Here is a 17,662-nt window from a genome sequence, read left to right as displayed (position 1 = left end):
TTTTAAAATTCATTGGAATGAAATAATATTTTGTTTCTTGAAATCGACTATTTAAAAAAACTGTTTATGCATCTTTTAAGAAATTAATAAATTCCAAGGAAAGTTATTAAAGTTTTAAATGCACTGTTATCAAAAGTTTTAGTGCTGGAAGAAATTATCGAAAAGTTATGTGAGATAAATAAATAAAAATTAATAAAGATTCTGCATTAATATGAAGCTACAGAAATAATTAATATAAAAAATATCCTCCTATGTCGATTTTTACGAAAAATTTTAAGGGTAGATCTATATTTAAGAAAAGATTTACCTTTTTATTTTTTCCATCTTTCAATGGAAGACTTAGGTTTCACTGGTATCATTGAGTAGAAAAAGTTATGAATAGTGCAGTGTGCATATCTTTTGAATGAATCAGACAAATAAAGAAGAAAAAAATATTTCCGTGAAGATTTTCAGTAAAATATATTTATTAGCATAAACAGTACAAAACAACTGAAGCTGTTCGTATGAGAGTAAATAATGAATGATTTTAGTGAGACACTCAAACTAATCCAAATAAGCTAAATAACATAAAATCTATTCAGAAATAACAATGAAAGCCGTCCTTTAACCCCCCAAACACTGTGAAATGAGTTATACGACACTTAGCTGCTAACAACACAAACACAATTCAAAATAAGGTCCACAGGTGCGGAAATGAGGTACTGTACAATGGAATAACGAGAGGAATATTATCTAATACAATGAAAACATTTCCTAATAAAATAAACCAGATAATAGAATATATGAAAATACTGAAAATGTTAAAAAAAAAATAATGAGATTTAAAATTCGTATGAAAGCTATTTGTGACTAGAAATTTTAAAAATGTTTTCATCGTCAAATGGAAAACTGGGATGATTATATGTGACTATACAAAGGGAAAAATCACACAGGTATTTAATTCGTGAAATTGTATGCTTTTTGAATGCCTGATGTAAATTAAAAACTGAACTTGGGAAGGTTTCATTTCGTCTTGTATCTGTTCACTAATCAAAATAATTGTTGTTCGTTGCCAAACATAAAATTTCGATAAAAGAATTTATACAAAGTTTATTATTTTTGGGTCGTTGTTTTATAAAATTTCTAGACATAAGCGGTATATTTTTCTTGTAAGGGTTGTGCACAAAATATCCAGATTCCATAAGAAATGTTATGTTTCTAATTAAGTATTTAAATATGAAAAATAAATTTAATTTGTATTTGTATAAATTCATATTTCTTTCAAATTTATTTTAATTTATAACATTTACAAAACGGTCTACTTGTCTTTCGAAGAATAATTCCTATCTTTGATTCAATGTGTAAGTAATTGTAAATGTAGTTAAAACCGAATCATAAAAAAGTAGATGTTAGTATGTTGAAATGCTATCAATCAATATGGAATAATTAAAAAAAAAAACAATAGTTTTTATATAAATGTGCGTTGAAATAAAAAAAAATTAAGTTACAGAAAATAATGATAACTCGTCTTCTAAATAATTACAGGTAAAATTTTAAATTTAATTTTTTAATATTTATCTTTAAAAAAAGGTAAATATTAAAATAACATTTCGTTTTGTATAAAGGTATTGTTATGAGTTAATTACTTATTTTATGTTTGACGTTTTTTTTTTTAATTAACAGAAAAAGAAAAAAAATAATCAGATAAAAATATCGTTACAGAAATAATAACTTAACCATAACTTTTTAGTTTCTTTCATATTATTTTCGAATTATTTACAACTGCTTTTGCAATAATTATTTCAATAATTAGGCACAGCAACGTATATACGTGAAATGTTTTATAATTTATAGGTACCCTCAAAAATGAATAAACAGCGTAACCATTACTAAGCGAATTTCTCAAAACTAGCTGAAAATCTTAAGTCAAAAACACTATTGAATAGAGTAAACACTAAATAAAATAAGTAGAAGAACAAAAAAATCTTTAAGTATATTACTTATAACTGAATAAGACATTACAATAAGAATAACTGAAACTATCTTAAAAAGCAAATATAACTAGTCAAGATTCCTTATAAAAATATACAAAACTCGTTTCTGCTGAGTCTTAGGTTTACTTCGATAAATGTTACTTATTAATGTATAATATGCTTTATAAATGCTTTTAAAATATAGTTTAATAAGTATTATTAAAATAGATTAATATTACTGAAAATGTTGCCTTGCTTAATAGAAAATATATATTTCTTGTAGTGAAACAATGGCTATTGAAACATGTATGTAAATATAAAAAGTGCATAAAACGACTGCTAAGCTATTATAAATATTATCGTTTAAAGAAAGTAGTAAAAATACTTAAATTGAATAAATAATCCCTAAATACTTTTATCACGTTTTTATGTTGAAAATCAGCAGCATATAAAGTGAAATTAAGACTCTATAATAGTTTAAAGTAGGTTGTAAGTAATGCAAATTGCAAACATAATGAAAAATAGTGAATGAGTTTTTATCCATATGAAATAATTAGTCCCAGTTTAAAACATGTCTTTTCAAAAAAAAAAAAAAAAAGTTCTTTAAAATTTTTTAAAAGTTAAGGCACCTTTCTGTTTTCCTCTTATTTTAAAAAAACTATTAGGGACGGGTTACTTTATAAACGGTATTTTATACTGCTCTTTCTTAAAAAACGGTGTGCTTGATTTTGCATTCCTTCACAAGCAGTCAATGCTTCAGACAGGCGGTGGTCCTCGTAGGTATCTGAGATGAGGGGTGAATGAAAAATTGAAGTTGTTGAGTCTGTCGCAGCAGTTCGGCTCCAGGTAGCATGCCAGGCAGAACAACAGAACCAACGTCAGCTGCACGGGGACGGCGACGCGGATGATTCGCCAAAACTTCGACGATTTCTTTTTGGCGCTCCTGGCTTTCTTACCAATGTCTTCCAAATGGGGGAGGGAGAGTTTTTTTCTCTGGAGGGATTCGTAAGCATCTATTTGTTGAATCGCATCTTCGAAATGGTCATCTGGATCGTCCTCAACGGTGGAGGAGTTCGGATGTTCGACACTAGAAAAAATGGATTAAAAAAAGGAATTTATTATTTTTTTCTTTTGAAGAATTGCAGTTCATATTTTTGATATTTAATTATTCAATAAGCAAGTAAAAGAATGAATTAAAAATGGAAACATTGCAGTACAAAGAAAAAATTGAGAAATGAAGGCAAAGTTTACGAAAGATAAGGTGATTAATGAGTGTAAATGAGGCGTAATAAAATAAGTGTAAATGTAAAATATAAAAATAGCTGGGGGTTTTGTTTTTGTTTTTTCTTTCTCTATCATTATATTTTTGTAACTCCATAATAATCCAGTCAAACTGTACTTTTTACTAGGAAAAATACATAACAGCAAATTTATTGACTTATAATGTTGAGTTGGCTATCAAAAATGGATCCTTTAAGATTGTGTACAAAATGTTATCAAATAAATGGCGACATTTTAACACTGATTTTTTTTAGTTTAAAGAAAAATATATTACCTTTGAAAGGAAAAATTTAAAAAGTTACAGAATGTAATGATAATTTAATCAAAACGTAATGAATTTAAAATAAACGAAACGTTGGAAAAATATTTTTCAATTTCTTTAAATTGAATAACGTTTTTGAAATTCCGTTTAAATACGCGTCACATAGAAAAAATAATTGATAAAATTTTTAGGTCGATATGTTCATTGATTTCTGAAAAATTCGATTTTGTCGAAATATGCTCGTAAGCACTTTTTTTTTATCTGTCGTTAATTCGGGAAATAAAATTCTACTCTAAAAGCGTTCTATAATTTCAACTGATATCATAATAATCGACATAAATAAAAGTAAGGGTAAAAATTCAACTTGGAATAGAAGAAAAAGTCCGATTTCGTAACGATTCATTTTCGAGAAATATTGAAAAGTAGTATTCGTGGAAGTAACAGTCATTGGAAAATGAACTCAGGGTTAAGAATTGAGACAGTATTTTAATTTTTTTTTTCTAATATCGACCAGTAAGACATAATTTGAAATTGAAGTGAAATTTTCCAGAACAGAATTTTCTTTCTTTCCTCAGATTCTGACTTAATAAGCCACATATTCTTCAGTAAAAGTCTTGTCTCCCTTCGCATGCAGAAAATTGTGGACCAGGAATAAGGCCGCGAATACTTTGCCTGACATCGATGTAAGATAGGTATGAAATATCGATTTTTGGTACATAACACCAGAATATGTACTCTGGACATCTTTTTTTTTTGCCAGTCGATTAGCAACACAATTTGACAAGGAAATGCAGATGAAATCAAAAGACAACATGCCACATTTCATTGATTTAAGTGATAACGTTTATTAACAATTGCGTTTACATGCATGCGAAAGTACAAACATGAACCGACCGACATAAGGTGAACCGTTCAAAGGATTCGGTTCAAAATTTAATAAATATCTAAACTGCAGATGCTAAGAAAGGGAGAAAGTGTATCCACTTTTTTCTGCACAGTTCTTTGCATTTCATAGTTATCGAGTTCTTTTATACTCGAACAACCAGGCAGGCAGACTTCCTGTGAATGAATTTCGAACAAAATTTAATAGAAATCTACACATTTGTCTGTCATTTCGTATATCAAATTTCCGCCATCTCGCTCAAAATGTTTTTGAATTACCGTACTTACATACATACATACGTACAGACAGACACACAACATACATAAATGGAATTTCAAAAATTTCCCCCAAATTAAGAAAGAAAATTGAAAAATACTTTTCCAAATTTTTTTCCTGATCTAATAAAGTTACAAAATGGGCTATAAAATTTAAAGCTAAGTCTTTTTCATTCACAGACTCCTTGCAGACCAATATTTTTTTATTTAAGCACGAAATACTGGTGATAAAACTTCCCTCACTAATGGAATAGTATCTCCAGATACAAACTTAAGAGGCACGTTTTAAATGACCCATTCAACAACTTGAACTAAAAATAATAATAAAAATGAAAAGCTGTTACGTATTTTTTTTTTTTCTTTCCGTAGTTCGCTATTTTTCATGATAGTTCGACAGAACTATATATGGAGTAATAATTTGCCTACACAATCACACGTCCCAGGCATCTGTACCTTTCTTGCTCATTCTTCTGTAAGTAAGAGTTTAAGATAGTTCAATGCAAAATATTCTTAATTTTCGGGGGTTTTCTTTCCCCTTTAAAAATGTATGTTAAAATACATCAAAGTGTATTTTTTTACACAAGGAACAGCAAGATTTTCGCATAATATACATTAGAAGCGTTCTACATTTGTTCTCTTTTAAAGTGATACCTCGGCTTAATACACAAGAAATCATTACTTCACAACAACAATCGTTACATTTCATTCAAATTCTAAAAAATATGAAAGGCCAGCGTGGACACTCAGGGTAATAAGAAAGTACATAATAAGAAATAACTGCGGTTTAGCAAGCGCACTTCCATCTTGTAGGGCACGTGCTCCACCTCTCTTTCAATTACTACCCCGGCCTAGCCGTTAATACCCCTGTTTGAGAATTTCAGGAGGAGGGAAGCAGCACGCGCCTTCATGAATCCCCCCCCCCAACAATGGACGAAAGGTCCGCTTTTGTTTCTGACAACCACCTGAGAAGCCATTGGGTGTGGCGTTGAAGTTAGACCACTTATCAATTCATATATACACAAGATAAAAGATTAACTCAATGCAATGGCATGGAGATCGCATTTGCGGACAGGAAACTGTGGAAAAGGACGAGATCAGATAAGATTCAAAGTATTTCATTTTCGTCTGGTGAAAAATAAAGGCAAGCAGCGATTTTATCGAAATGAAAAGATACATCTGTATTGTGTGATTATATCTGGAATGGGAAGTGTCAAGATAAGGATTTTAGATCATAAAAATTTTAAAAATCAAATTCAACTCGAATCTAACTATAAAAATGTCTATGGTTTTATTAAATAAAACTTTCTTAAATAGCATTCTTGTTAAAATTTGATTTCAATTGAGTCAAAGGTCGCATCTGAATAAACAGGAAAGCGGTTTACAATGAGGAACCAATGTCTGGTAAATCACGACTTTTAAATTAAAATCTGAGGTATTTTTAAGGGTAGAGTCATGGATGGATGGTATTCTATGTTTCTCTCTTATTTTAATCTGTTCCTCAAAATAATTTAAATACTATTATGTAACATTTTCTTTCGCTGAAAAATGAAACCCATTTTATTGCTCCATCCCTTTTATTACATTCACATTTTAAGCTACGATAAGTTACTTTTACAATACATTTTCATTTTTTTCGTTGTTGTTATTTCCTTGCAAAATCATCTTTTAATATACCTGCAGAGATTACAGATTTATTTTTAAAAATTGTATTTTAAATTCTTTACAATTTCTTTTGTTGTTCGGTCTCTTTTTATCCCATATCTTTAGCTCAAAAGCAAAGGACTCCCTATATGCCCAAATGACACAGCAAAAGGCTATTTTAATGATTCTCTTTAATTGGGCACAGTGAATAAAATTTTATTTTTCTTGACCAGTTTGTTATTTTTAATTAACTCTAAGATGCGCCCGTCTAGACGAGCTGTTATCCTGTTCACAATATCTGAATTCTCACTATCACAAGTTGTTGTAGAAAACTTCATGCATATTGACAGAATAAATAAAAAGAAATTTAAATTTAAAAAAAAAATTAAATCGACTATTGCAAATTCCAAGTTATCATGCGAGAACATTATTATTTTTTAAGTTATTATTTGTCTTAATTAATTTAAGTCATTAATCAGTTTGAACCAGTTTGAAACAATTACGAGACACTTCTCTATCCCTCCCTCTCTTTCTCTCCCCCCTCTCTCTCTCCCTATAAAAGCATAATTTTTTAAAACTTTATTTGTCAGCTAGAAAAATTGAACATTAAAGTTTTAGAGCTCGACCGATTTTGAGATGAAAAAAAAACCATCATTTTTCTAAATATCGACGCATGCATAGTCTGATAGTCTCGTAATTGTTTCAAACCGGTTTAAACTGGTTAATGACTTAAATTAATTAAGACAATTCGTAAGAATTCAGAGAATGTATAATTTGGAAATCAAGTTGTAACTTTAGTTGGCGATAAATCGCCGAATGTGACAACCTTCTGCATTATTTTCTGATAACCTTATTTTAATTAGTTGAAATTATCTCTCAACCAACAATCTTTATCGATTAAACAAACAATAATTTAATTTAATTGGTTTCTTTTTAAAAAACGTTGCGCGAGTTATGCAATAACACTGTAATTTCCAAGGGAAATACTACAACAGCAAACGATAGATATTTCAAAAGCTATACTGTGAAAGCCGACTCCAAAATAATAATAATAATAAAAAAGGCTGATTTGTTGCCTACGCATTTTGAGGCTTCAACAGTTTGTTGCCTTCAAATCGCTTCAAAAACCTCAAGCCAAAACAACATCATGTTCTCACGTGATAAAAAAAAATCATAATTTGCAGCGTTGTTTAGAGATAAATATATAGATAGTATCTTTAAAAATAAACAAAAAAAAAAAAAGCCCAGAATTTTATGAATTAAAACCTTTACATACAATCAAATCAAAACTGGACGGTCGAATTGGACTTTTTTTATAGCAATATGAAATAGAGTCAGACTGAGCAGCACATTGGACTTTCATTTCGTTTCGACATCGCTGATTGCAAGTCTTATAATTAATTATTATAAGAATAGCACCTTTTGTTAAAAGATTCTAATTGGTAAAACAGGAATTCGGATTTTAAAAGAAAACTTTTATAAAAGATTCAACTATCGATTCTTAAAAGTTCACATTCCTTTTAAAAGTAAAAATCTTAGCAGAAGATAGAATTAGGAAACTGAAATCTTGAATCTAGTATCATATATCAAGCAAAAATGAAATAGATAAATTTTTTAATCCCGTCTTTCAATCACATATTTTTAAAACATACATTTTTTATTTCACAACCAACTGTCAAAAATTGGGGAATTCAATAAAATTCTTCAATACTTAAAAGAACATGTCTTTTTGAAGAATCGATTGTTTACAGTTAGCATTTCTTTTAATCTAAATCTAACACATTCTATTATTGAGCGATAATATAACGTCATTTTGTCTTTTTACCCGATTAGCAACCTTAAATACATACAAAGGGTTATTTGTACAGAAGATATTTAAAAAATCATACAAATCACATGGAATGGGTCATTATCAAAACATATAGCATGAAGCTTTTTTTTCTTTTCTAAAAATATAATTTTTTTAGTCTCTCACTTGGTGAATCGTTTTTAAGAATTGCGAGCACTGCACTAGTATATTTTAAACTTGGACGCTAGCTGAACTGTTACATTTGATTACTAAGTTAACATCTGTAATCTTAACTGTGGGCAGATAATGCCGACCAGAGATTAATAAAACATTCAAGAATCTGATCTCTCAGAATCTACGATGCCAAGCCCAAGCCAAAACACCATACATCACTTACAACAAAAAGAGAGAGAGAACCTCTTTCAACCGTATACATTATCACGACAAACCCTACAGCTTCTGGACCTTTCGAAATGTATGCGGGCGCGCCCATTAGCTTTTATATACCCAAATCCCTCTCCTTTTATCCATCGCAAAACAAAACCGTACGGATAAACGGCAAAACAAAAAAGCAGACACGGTCCAAACGGGTATTAACAGCGTGATACCTTAATGGACCGTCTTGACTGTGCCCTCGGTTGTCGTTCCGTGAACATTTGATGGATATATACATACATAAACATCGGCAGCAAACACAGCAACGCTTATCCGAAATGCCCCTTTAGCCAAGACGGATCCTTTAATAAATTTCACTTCCATCGATGCCCAACCCACTTTGGGTTCATTAATTTTTAGAGTTTGGGGATACGCGGACGGATGTGAAGCCAGTTTCTAAAAATAATCAGAGATAACTTAAGTACTCGTCTAATTGGTAGATACAGGCATGTCATTAAATTCACATTTGTTTCAGCCTGTTTTTTAAAAAAATAATCCTTCAATATTTATTTATTTAAATTGGCACCTAGATATACTGAGGTCAGGTTTAGGATACGAAAAGAGTCTCTTTATTTCATTCTTTCGAAATCGAATAAAACATATTAAATTTTTTTTAATAACGGCTTGCATCGATTATTTCTTTAAACATATGTTCCGTAAACAAATATGTCATACCTAAATGATTATATATTTTGCCAGAAATATACTCTTTAATAGACATATTATAGCTAGAGTAATGTCCATCAAGTCTAAACCTGTTTCCAATAATAGAGTCATAACGATTTTACCCGCCTTTACTTTTCCGAGAAGCATAAACCCCATTTTCGTAATAAATTTTTACAAGAAACAAATACTTATATCTCAAAGAAATTTCTCATTTAATTTGGTAAATTCATTGATTTTTTGAAAAAAAAAAAACTTTATAAATCAACAGTTCTAATTTTCCCTTCATTCAATAATTTTTCAGAATGAATGCCTTATTCTTTTAACACTTTTGTAAAGTAGAACACTTTATTTTTGAATGCAGACTAAATTTGTTAAATGACTACCTTCGTATTATTTGTCAGTTCTTAATCTCTAAAATGAACTGGTGTAAATAATTCGTTTATAGAGACTCATTACCTTAAAATAAAATTGGATGTAGATTAACTTAAAGAAAACGCTTCTGCGTTAGCGCAACATGTCGTCAAACAGAACATAACACATAATATAAAAAATTTAATCTGAAAACGACGACCGTCTTATATGACGTCCATACTCTAACTCAAAATAATATATGTCCTTGATGTCAGTAAAGCTCCTTTAAACACTTAATGATGCTTTCACATTTGAAATGGCCATCGCGCACGTGTTATTAAACAAATTTATGAACCGAGAAATACTTGTGACCATGAAACAATGCAATACAATGTGTGAACGATTAAAATCGCACTCTATTAGTTAGCAAACGAGCCTTGTCTGGTAGGGTGGTCATAGAAGACTTTTTTTTTTGGGGGGGGGGCGGATTAAGAGGAAGATTTAAGTCGAATGCAAAATAAACCGGATTTGCTTCGTATTTTATACAAGCATTTTGCTAAAAATAATATATCACAGTCTTGAGTTTTAAGAAAATAATTAATTCTTGCTCAAATATCAGAAAAGATAATTCCTTTTCTTTATGAAATAACTGCTAAATTTTTTAAAGGTGCTTTTTATTATGAATTAAAAATATTTTTAATACGATATTTCACAAGATAAATCCCTACTATCATAGAACAAGTTCAATTCATAAATGTCGGGCTATAAGATCTACAATGACGTTTTTATGAATTTATGTCAGAAAAGTTTTAATGGGTTCATGTGAGATCTATGCGAAGTATTTGATTCTAGGTTTATGGGTTTCATTTTTTACTTTTCTCTCCATATATATATTTGCTTGTAATAAAAATGAAATAGTTCAAAATCATATCAAGCACTATTTTAACAAGTGACAGTTGTAAAATTTAGCAACAATTAGAAGTAAATATGTATGACCAAAAGGAAAAAAAAGAAAAGAAAAGAAAACATATATTAAAAAAAAAATTCTATACCAGAGGTTCATTACATTTCTTCAATACACAAACGGTTCAAATTTTCATTTCTACACTTCAATCATTCGTTTTACCTAAGAAGATTTGTAACTTCTCGAAAGATGGGGGGGGGGAAGAAGTCCATAAGCGAGGGGAAGACACTCGCCCGTTTACGAAATAATCCCCGCCATTTAGCTCAATTGCACCCCAGATCTGATGGATTGGTGTCCCCTCAAGCAAAGTCCAGGACCATCCACTCTAATGATAGGAGCGAAAGCTCCACGTAATTACTAGAGCACGATGTCTTGTTACTCATCTGAGGCTCTCATAACATAACCAAAGCGCAATAGCATGAAAAACAGGGGGTAGATAAAGAATGACACAGTGGAAAGATCAAGCGCAGGGGCGAAGAAGACAAGATGGAAGCTGACAATTGAAAAAGTTCACGCGAAAGGTGACTTGATCGTGATGCTTACACCTCTGACATAAAGGATCACACAGCGTAGCATCACTTGTTTTCTAGATCTGATCAATGTGTCCGATTTTATTGGCGCGAAGATAAGTTTCCTATAGATTTTGACGCACAGTTTCCGTACAGAGGGATGAATGTCGTGCATTATTATTTGATATTTTGTGATACAGTTGGACCGCAAGGCATTGATTATACTGTAAAATTGTTGGCATTCCCATTTGTATTGAAGTTTAAATTTAATTAAGACAAATACAAAATAAACAAGAAGATAATAAACAAAATCTTCAAAGTTCATTGAGCACTGAGTAAATTTTGTATAATCAAGATATACTTGAGCTGTATAATCAAAATGAAAATAAATAAATGAGAAGAATTTTCTGGCTTCGAACTCACTGAACCTGAATTTCACTCACTAACATAGGAAAATAAACCTTTAGTGGCAACCGTTTCTGCACATGCGGAGCAAAAATGTTATCGTTGAATAAATGAAATGAGAGCAATGAAGATGACGCATCTAGGTAAAACCGTGCTCAGCAAATCTTAGCTCCGCAAAATTTTACTGAAAAGATTTAAATGCAAATCTTTTCATATTGTTTACTTCCCGACAAAAATAAAAAGTTATCATTGTTTCATTAAAGCATTTGGCATATAAAGCAAGATGTGAAAAGGGAAAAGCAACTTACCCATAGTCCCTGGGATGCGCAAGCGATAAGATTATATATTTCCAGTAGAATGTTTACAACCAGGTGTGAAATTATAAAGTTTAATGTAACTCCTTAGGAAAAAAAAAAAAAAAAAAATCACAAGTACCCATCCGGAAAAAAAAGAAGCGATTTATTCGCATCCCGCACTGCTAAGCCGATTGGCCTCTGTTTCATCATAAATCACGGTACAAACGTTCCTTCACTGTTATTAGAATGAGAGCTCATTTCCATAGCCCTTACCAAATGTAGGTGTGTCAGAAGATGGCGTCCTTGGAGGAAACCTTTAATAGGGATGCCAGGAAGAAGAAGAAGAAGCATATTTTGTATATTCATGAAAGAGATTGATTTTTTTAACCCCAAGATGAGTTGGTTCATTTAACCCACCTCCCGAAATAACTGCAGTCAATGAGCATAAATTAAGTAGTAAATAACTAGTTAAGAAGCTGGAATATTCCCCTACAACAGAATAACAACGCCGAAGGACATACATAATGAAGATCTATAGCCGTTCTTTTATCTCCACAAAGAATTAGGTCACGCAGATTTAATATTTGATTGCGAAAAAGAAATGAAATAGCTCACACAATAATGTGTATTTTATACTTCAATGTAAATTTTTGAGCGTTGAAAAGGATTTTAAGGCGTTGTCATTACTTGAGATGAAATCAGTAGCTTAAAATAGTTTTTTTTTGTCGCCTCATATCTTATTGATTTCTAATACATCGTTAACGTATTCTTAAAGAGAGTTTTTTTTGTTCAGCTATTTAAGATTTATATTTAAAAAAATACAAATATATTCCCATACATCTTGAAATAAAAATAAGTTATCTAAAAATTAGGAATTCATTGAAGGAGAAAGAAAGGTTTAGAGCATTTTGCTTTTGATGGGTCATTTGAAACAGCTCAAATCCAACACATTTTGTTCATCATATCCATATACTTCCCTCTAAATACCACTAAACAAGATTGCTTTCTCTACACAAATTTTTAAGATAAAAAAAATCCCTACATGCTTTATGCCCGAGACAAATATTCTCCTTTTTCTTTCTTCCTTTTTAATACACTACAGGAATTAAATAGAACATTTTAAAGAATAAAAATCCAGTGTTTAGAACTATACCTTAAACTGGAAAAACAAATTGGAAATATTTTAACTGTTTTTATTTAAAAGTAAATATTCATAAAAAGTGTAAAACATTTATAAAAAAAATGCTTGACATTTTGATAGATTTCAGAGCACTTTTGTATAATGTAACAAGAAATATATTTAACAATGACTGAGTTTTCTTAGAAATTTCATTATTAAATATTGACATAATGCCATTAATAGATATCTGACAGAAATCAAAGACTCATTATTTTTTTGTTTATTTATCAATATGATCAGAATAAAATTTCTTTAAAAAATGCCTATTTGAGAGTTTTTACTTCATCGGCAATGTTTCGTTGGATTTTTAACAATTCTTTGGGATACGACAATGAAACAATTCATTTCAATTGCATTGCGACACGTTTCATGGCATCATTTTCAATGACATTGCAAGTTTATTCTGCGTGAATGCGTCTCTTTCACATAATATGAGATATAAATGCAATTTTCGGTTATTAAAATAAGCTTCATTTCTATTTTCTTTCTTGGTTTCCGAAACCGTCAAGGATATTTTTTCAGTGACGAATTTTGTTTCTTTCCTACTCCAATCGGAAAGCAGTACTGCCCCGAGGACAGACATAAAAGTAATAGTTAACATTAAAACAACGACACGAATCACGCCAATAATTCATTCCACCGCAACTCGCGTCAAAAAATGGGAATCCTGGATGACGTATGGCGAATAATTATGAGTCGCCTCTGCAGGACTTCAAGAGATTATCAGCAGCCTCTTCGGATGACCCGTGCCCTACATTTTGCAGAGAAATCGATGCATAGTTTTTATCAACCACCTTAATTATGACTGAAGGAAATCTGAAGCTTTGCTTTGCAGGCTGGTGAAGAAAACTATCGAAGGGGCCCAATTGGAAGTTTTTTTTCTTATTTTTTTTTTTTTTTTTTCCAATTCAGAGTGCGACCTTTTCAAGGTTACTTCCAAGGACCCCATTTCCCCCTCTTTTTTTGCGGTTCCTTAAATGAGAATTTTGTTTAATGAGATATAAGTGGACAAGTCTGCTGTAAATATCAGTAGTTTATCTACAGGAAGAATTCGGAGTTTTCTACACTATGCTTTAGTTTCATTGGATCAATAATCCGCTTCGGATCATACGCTGGATAGCTGTATATTTGTTTGTTTTTACAGTTACCGACAAAACCTCAACAAGACACAAAATTTCTTTAGCTAAAATAATTTTTTTTTATCTCAGTATTTTATAGGGTATACTCCCATCACTTCTTGATGGGGGGTTGAATCCAAATTTAAAATCTATAAATGCTTTTCAAGCAACTGAATTTGTAAAACTTACAACATTTCATTTTAAAAGAAATGTTCCCGATGTTTAAATTGAATATAGCATGCAAGATGCAATAATATTTTGCCAACATACATGAATCACCCATTTCAATAGGACTATTCTCTTTCATTTGCTAATAATGAGGTGGCATGAAAAGTAATCAATAGTTCTAGGGACGAAAAGCATGCTTATATAAGAAAAATGATATCAAAATAACTGTGTAAATCTGCTAAACCACAAAGATTAAAGTTTAATATAATGAGTCTTTACCTGCGTGAACAGTTGGTTCAAAATCAATAATTCTTGCACATTTTATACATAAAGATGCAGCTCATGTATTTCAATACTGCTTGAACAGTTAAACCAAATTAAAGTATTTTATTTTATGGATTGAGCTGCAGATATCATTAAAAGGTCTATCCTAAGAAAAATATGTTCTGGAGGTAACAATAAAACAGAAGTTGAAGTAATAACTTATGTAATGATGTCTATTATTACAATATCTGAATTCTGGTTTTGATAAATAAGTTACCCACAATTATTTCTATGATTCAAAGGTTCTGCAAGAATTGGATATTTATAGATTTTATTATTTATATATATATTTTTTTATTTGTTAAATCATTCATTTGAAAACTCATTTAAAGTTAAAATAATAACTAACGGATTGGATTACTGTGCATAGATTTTGGAAGCAGACAATTTTTAATAGTTTTTCTTTAGAAGCAGATGAAGAACTTAATGGTAAGTTTAGAAAACTCAAAACATTGACGACTTTTCTGTATAATCTTAAGGTAAAATTTTTTGAAATTTGAAATTTCAAAATAACAATTAAAACAATTCTAAAAGATTGTTATGATTTTTACAAACTAAGTGAAATGTGTGTTGATTGGCTTGAAACATATACGTGCGATGTTCAATTGACGTTAATGGATATCCGAGCTCATTGAAATTTTCATCTCTCTCGGATTAGGTACATCTCCTCGATTAGCAGCAATTCCTCGATTCAGGAAAAAGAGAAAAGAGAGACGAAGACGTGTGTAACGAGTAGCGTGATATCTGGCCATCCCATTCAACCCCTGGCTTTTATCGAGAGGCAGAATGATACACCCTGCACCTCTCCCCTGAAATGTAGGCTTTTAAAACCAGCCCACCAGGGTCGAGCAAAGACAAACCGCGCTATTATTTTGTCACTCCGCAGTCTCAATTCGCAATAAATAAACCCGAGATGTGGATATAACTCCCTCTAAAGACCTCTTGCAATCCCTGCTTACATGTGCCTCTGTGTGTATAACTCCTAAATAAAAAGCCCCCCGAAAACAATAAATTATGTAATGGGATGTTGGGACTGGGTCGTAATAGAGGCTGGATAGAGTAATAGAGGAGGATTGCAATATTATGCATATTGGTGTGTTAAGCGAGAAAAGTACTGCTATTATGCGTGCGTATAACGCGCTAGGTGTTTTCTACATTGCTTGCGTTATTTCTAATTTATTCACTACGTTAGAGCCGACTGGCAAATTGGGAGTGTAGTTTTTACCTCTATCTTGTCTGATTGTCGAGATGGTTTTGATGACTTCCGCAGCCTGAGCAACTGGCTGATAATTTTAGAGAGAAAAGTAGAAAAAATTAAAAATTACAAAATATCTTTACTGTCAGCAAAAAATGCGAATGAAATCAGAAGAAATTCATGATCGTAAAATTACGGTAAAGGACTCATTGGTATTGCGATGAGGAAAGATTTCTTCACGGTGCTATATACTGTCTAGGACTCACAAAAGTATATAATTTTTTAAAGAGGAAATCAAGTAGAGTGAATATATTTCCAAGGTGCTTATAATTTTATAAAAACTCCAATAAAAAAAAATAAGATGAACATTTTCAAAAGATTAGTGTATTAAAAAAAGAAAAGAAACAGTAAGGTGGGATTATATGCTTGCAAATAAAGCTTCGTTTTCCTTCCTAAAATAATTCTGAAGTGAAGGAATCAAAAAGAATTATGAAAAATATGTATCAATTTTTTTTTCAAGAAATTCCATTTAATGTCAATAATAAACAGTAAGTATATACTCTTCATTTCAGACAACCACACCTATCACTTTTGGAGGATTTACTTCTGAGAAGAGTCACACGCCAAACGTAAAATGAGTGCTTCTTAAATATCCAGATAAAGAGAAAATAATTCGCAATATTCTAAAAACGTTGCTAAGTAGTAGAAAAACAATAAGTGTAAATAAAAATTTTCTATGAGTTGCTGAACAATGAATACACGTCGATTTCTTTGTCTTTCCTCTCAAAACCCTCCCATTTTTGTTGAAATATAAGGCGACGATTGCTGATAGTTTCTGACAAAGGCTAAAACCAACTCATTCATGAAAATCTTAAAAGCAACTACAAGATTTCGATAAATGAAACGAAACAGAAGTAAGGAAATTATTTTAAGTATCTTGAAAACAGATTTCCCAATTTATATAATCATTTTTTTTTTACTTTTGAAAATTCTTGAAGTCTTATTTTAATAGTGTTAGCTGAATATTATTTGCATTATCAAACTAGGAAAATTAAATTATAAAATCCAAAGGAAAAAAAAAACTACAGAAGACCAAATACCTTCTTGATACGGAAGCAGAATTGGAGTGTGCATTGATTCGATTTTCCAACTCGTGCAGATCTCGTTGTATATTCTTCCATGTTTCTGAGTTCTTTAGATATTTCCGGAGGCACGTTGCATCAGCTTTCAATTCTTTCAGATCTTTTTGTAAGCTACAAGTTACCTCATCCTCAAGCTGTCAACGAAGATAACAACAACAGTCATACAATTTGAAGTAAAACGCTTACAGTTAATATTATGAACAGATTTTAAATATTAAAATAATGTAACAGCATTTAAATCGTAATCCAAACTATCTTTTTAATACTATATCATTTCATTTCTATCGATTTAAGTGCATTATTTACTCCATTTACAGTCAATTAAACATTAAAGCAATTTTACTTAGAAGCATGTGAGTGAATGAGAAATGTTCACAGTAAAAATATTTACTGTCAATTTAAAAAAAATCGGCTTACTTACTGCATGGCAATGGCTGGTACAGTATTTATATGAGGAGAGGTTGTCCAGCACTTTCGAATTCAAATCTTTAAATTTATCACTATACTTCTTCCAGTTCGTTTTCAGAGTTTCCAATTCGGTTAGCTGGGTCCCGTTCCTATAAAACAAATAAAATACGAAGAATGCAATATCAATTTAATGCTTAGCATTTAAGGTCACATTTCAAAATTTTAATGCAAAATGAAGTCATCAATTATTATTCAAAAGATTCACTGCTGAAACTAAAACAATAAGTGTTTTAAACTAAGATTCATACTAGTTAATTCCTCGTTATCTAATAGAGCTTAATTATTTTTTTATGAAGTGTCTCAAATTGAAAAAAGCGGTTTTATAAATGTTTTTGCTTATAATAGCATATAATGAAAA

The 17,662-nt window shown here is 30.8% G+C and overlaps 1 protein-coding gene across 1 annotated transcript in view; it reads right to left on the bottom strand.

Annotated features, from left to right (window-relative positions):
- Nucleotides 1-446: 446 nt before the first annotated feature.
- The window catches only part of LOC129971230 (uncharacterized), a 398,163-nt gene continuing 380,947 nt past the window's right edge, over nt 447-17,662 (bottom strand). Inside the window, exons 21-23 of the mRNA XM_056084816.1 lie at nt 17,258-17,393; nt 16,795-16,970; nt 447-3,039 (exon numbers count right to left, since the gene is read on the bottom strand). Of these exons, the coding sequence (XP_055940791.1) occupies nt 2,709-3,039; nt 16,795-16,970; nt 17,258-17,393 (643 nt within the window). The 3' untranslated portion in view covers nt 447-2,708. The remainder of the gene's footprint in view (nt 3,040-16,794; nt 16,971-17,257; nt 17,394-17,662) is intronic.

The sequence above is a fragment of the Argiope bruennichi genome, chromosome 6 (assembly GCF_947563725.1).
Source record: "Argiope bruennichi chromosome 6, qqArgBrue1.1, whole genome shotgun sequence".
NCBI classification, from domain to species: domain Eukaryota; kingdom Metazoa; phylum Arthropoda; class Arachnida; order Araneae; family Araneidae; genus Argiope; species Argiope bruennichi.
The sequence above is the reverse complement of the archived record's forward strand: the minus strand, read 5'-3'. Positions and strand labels throughout refer to the sequence as shown.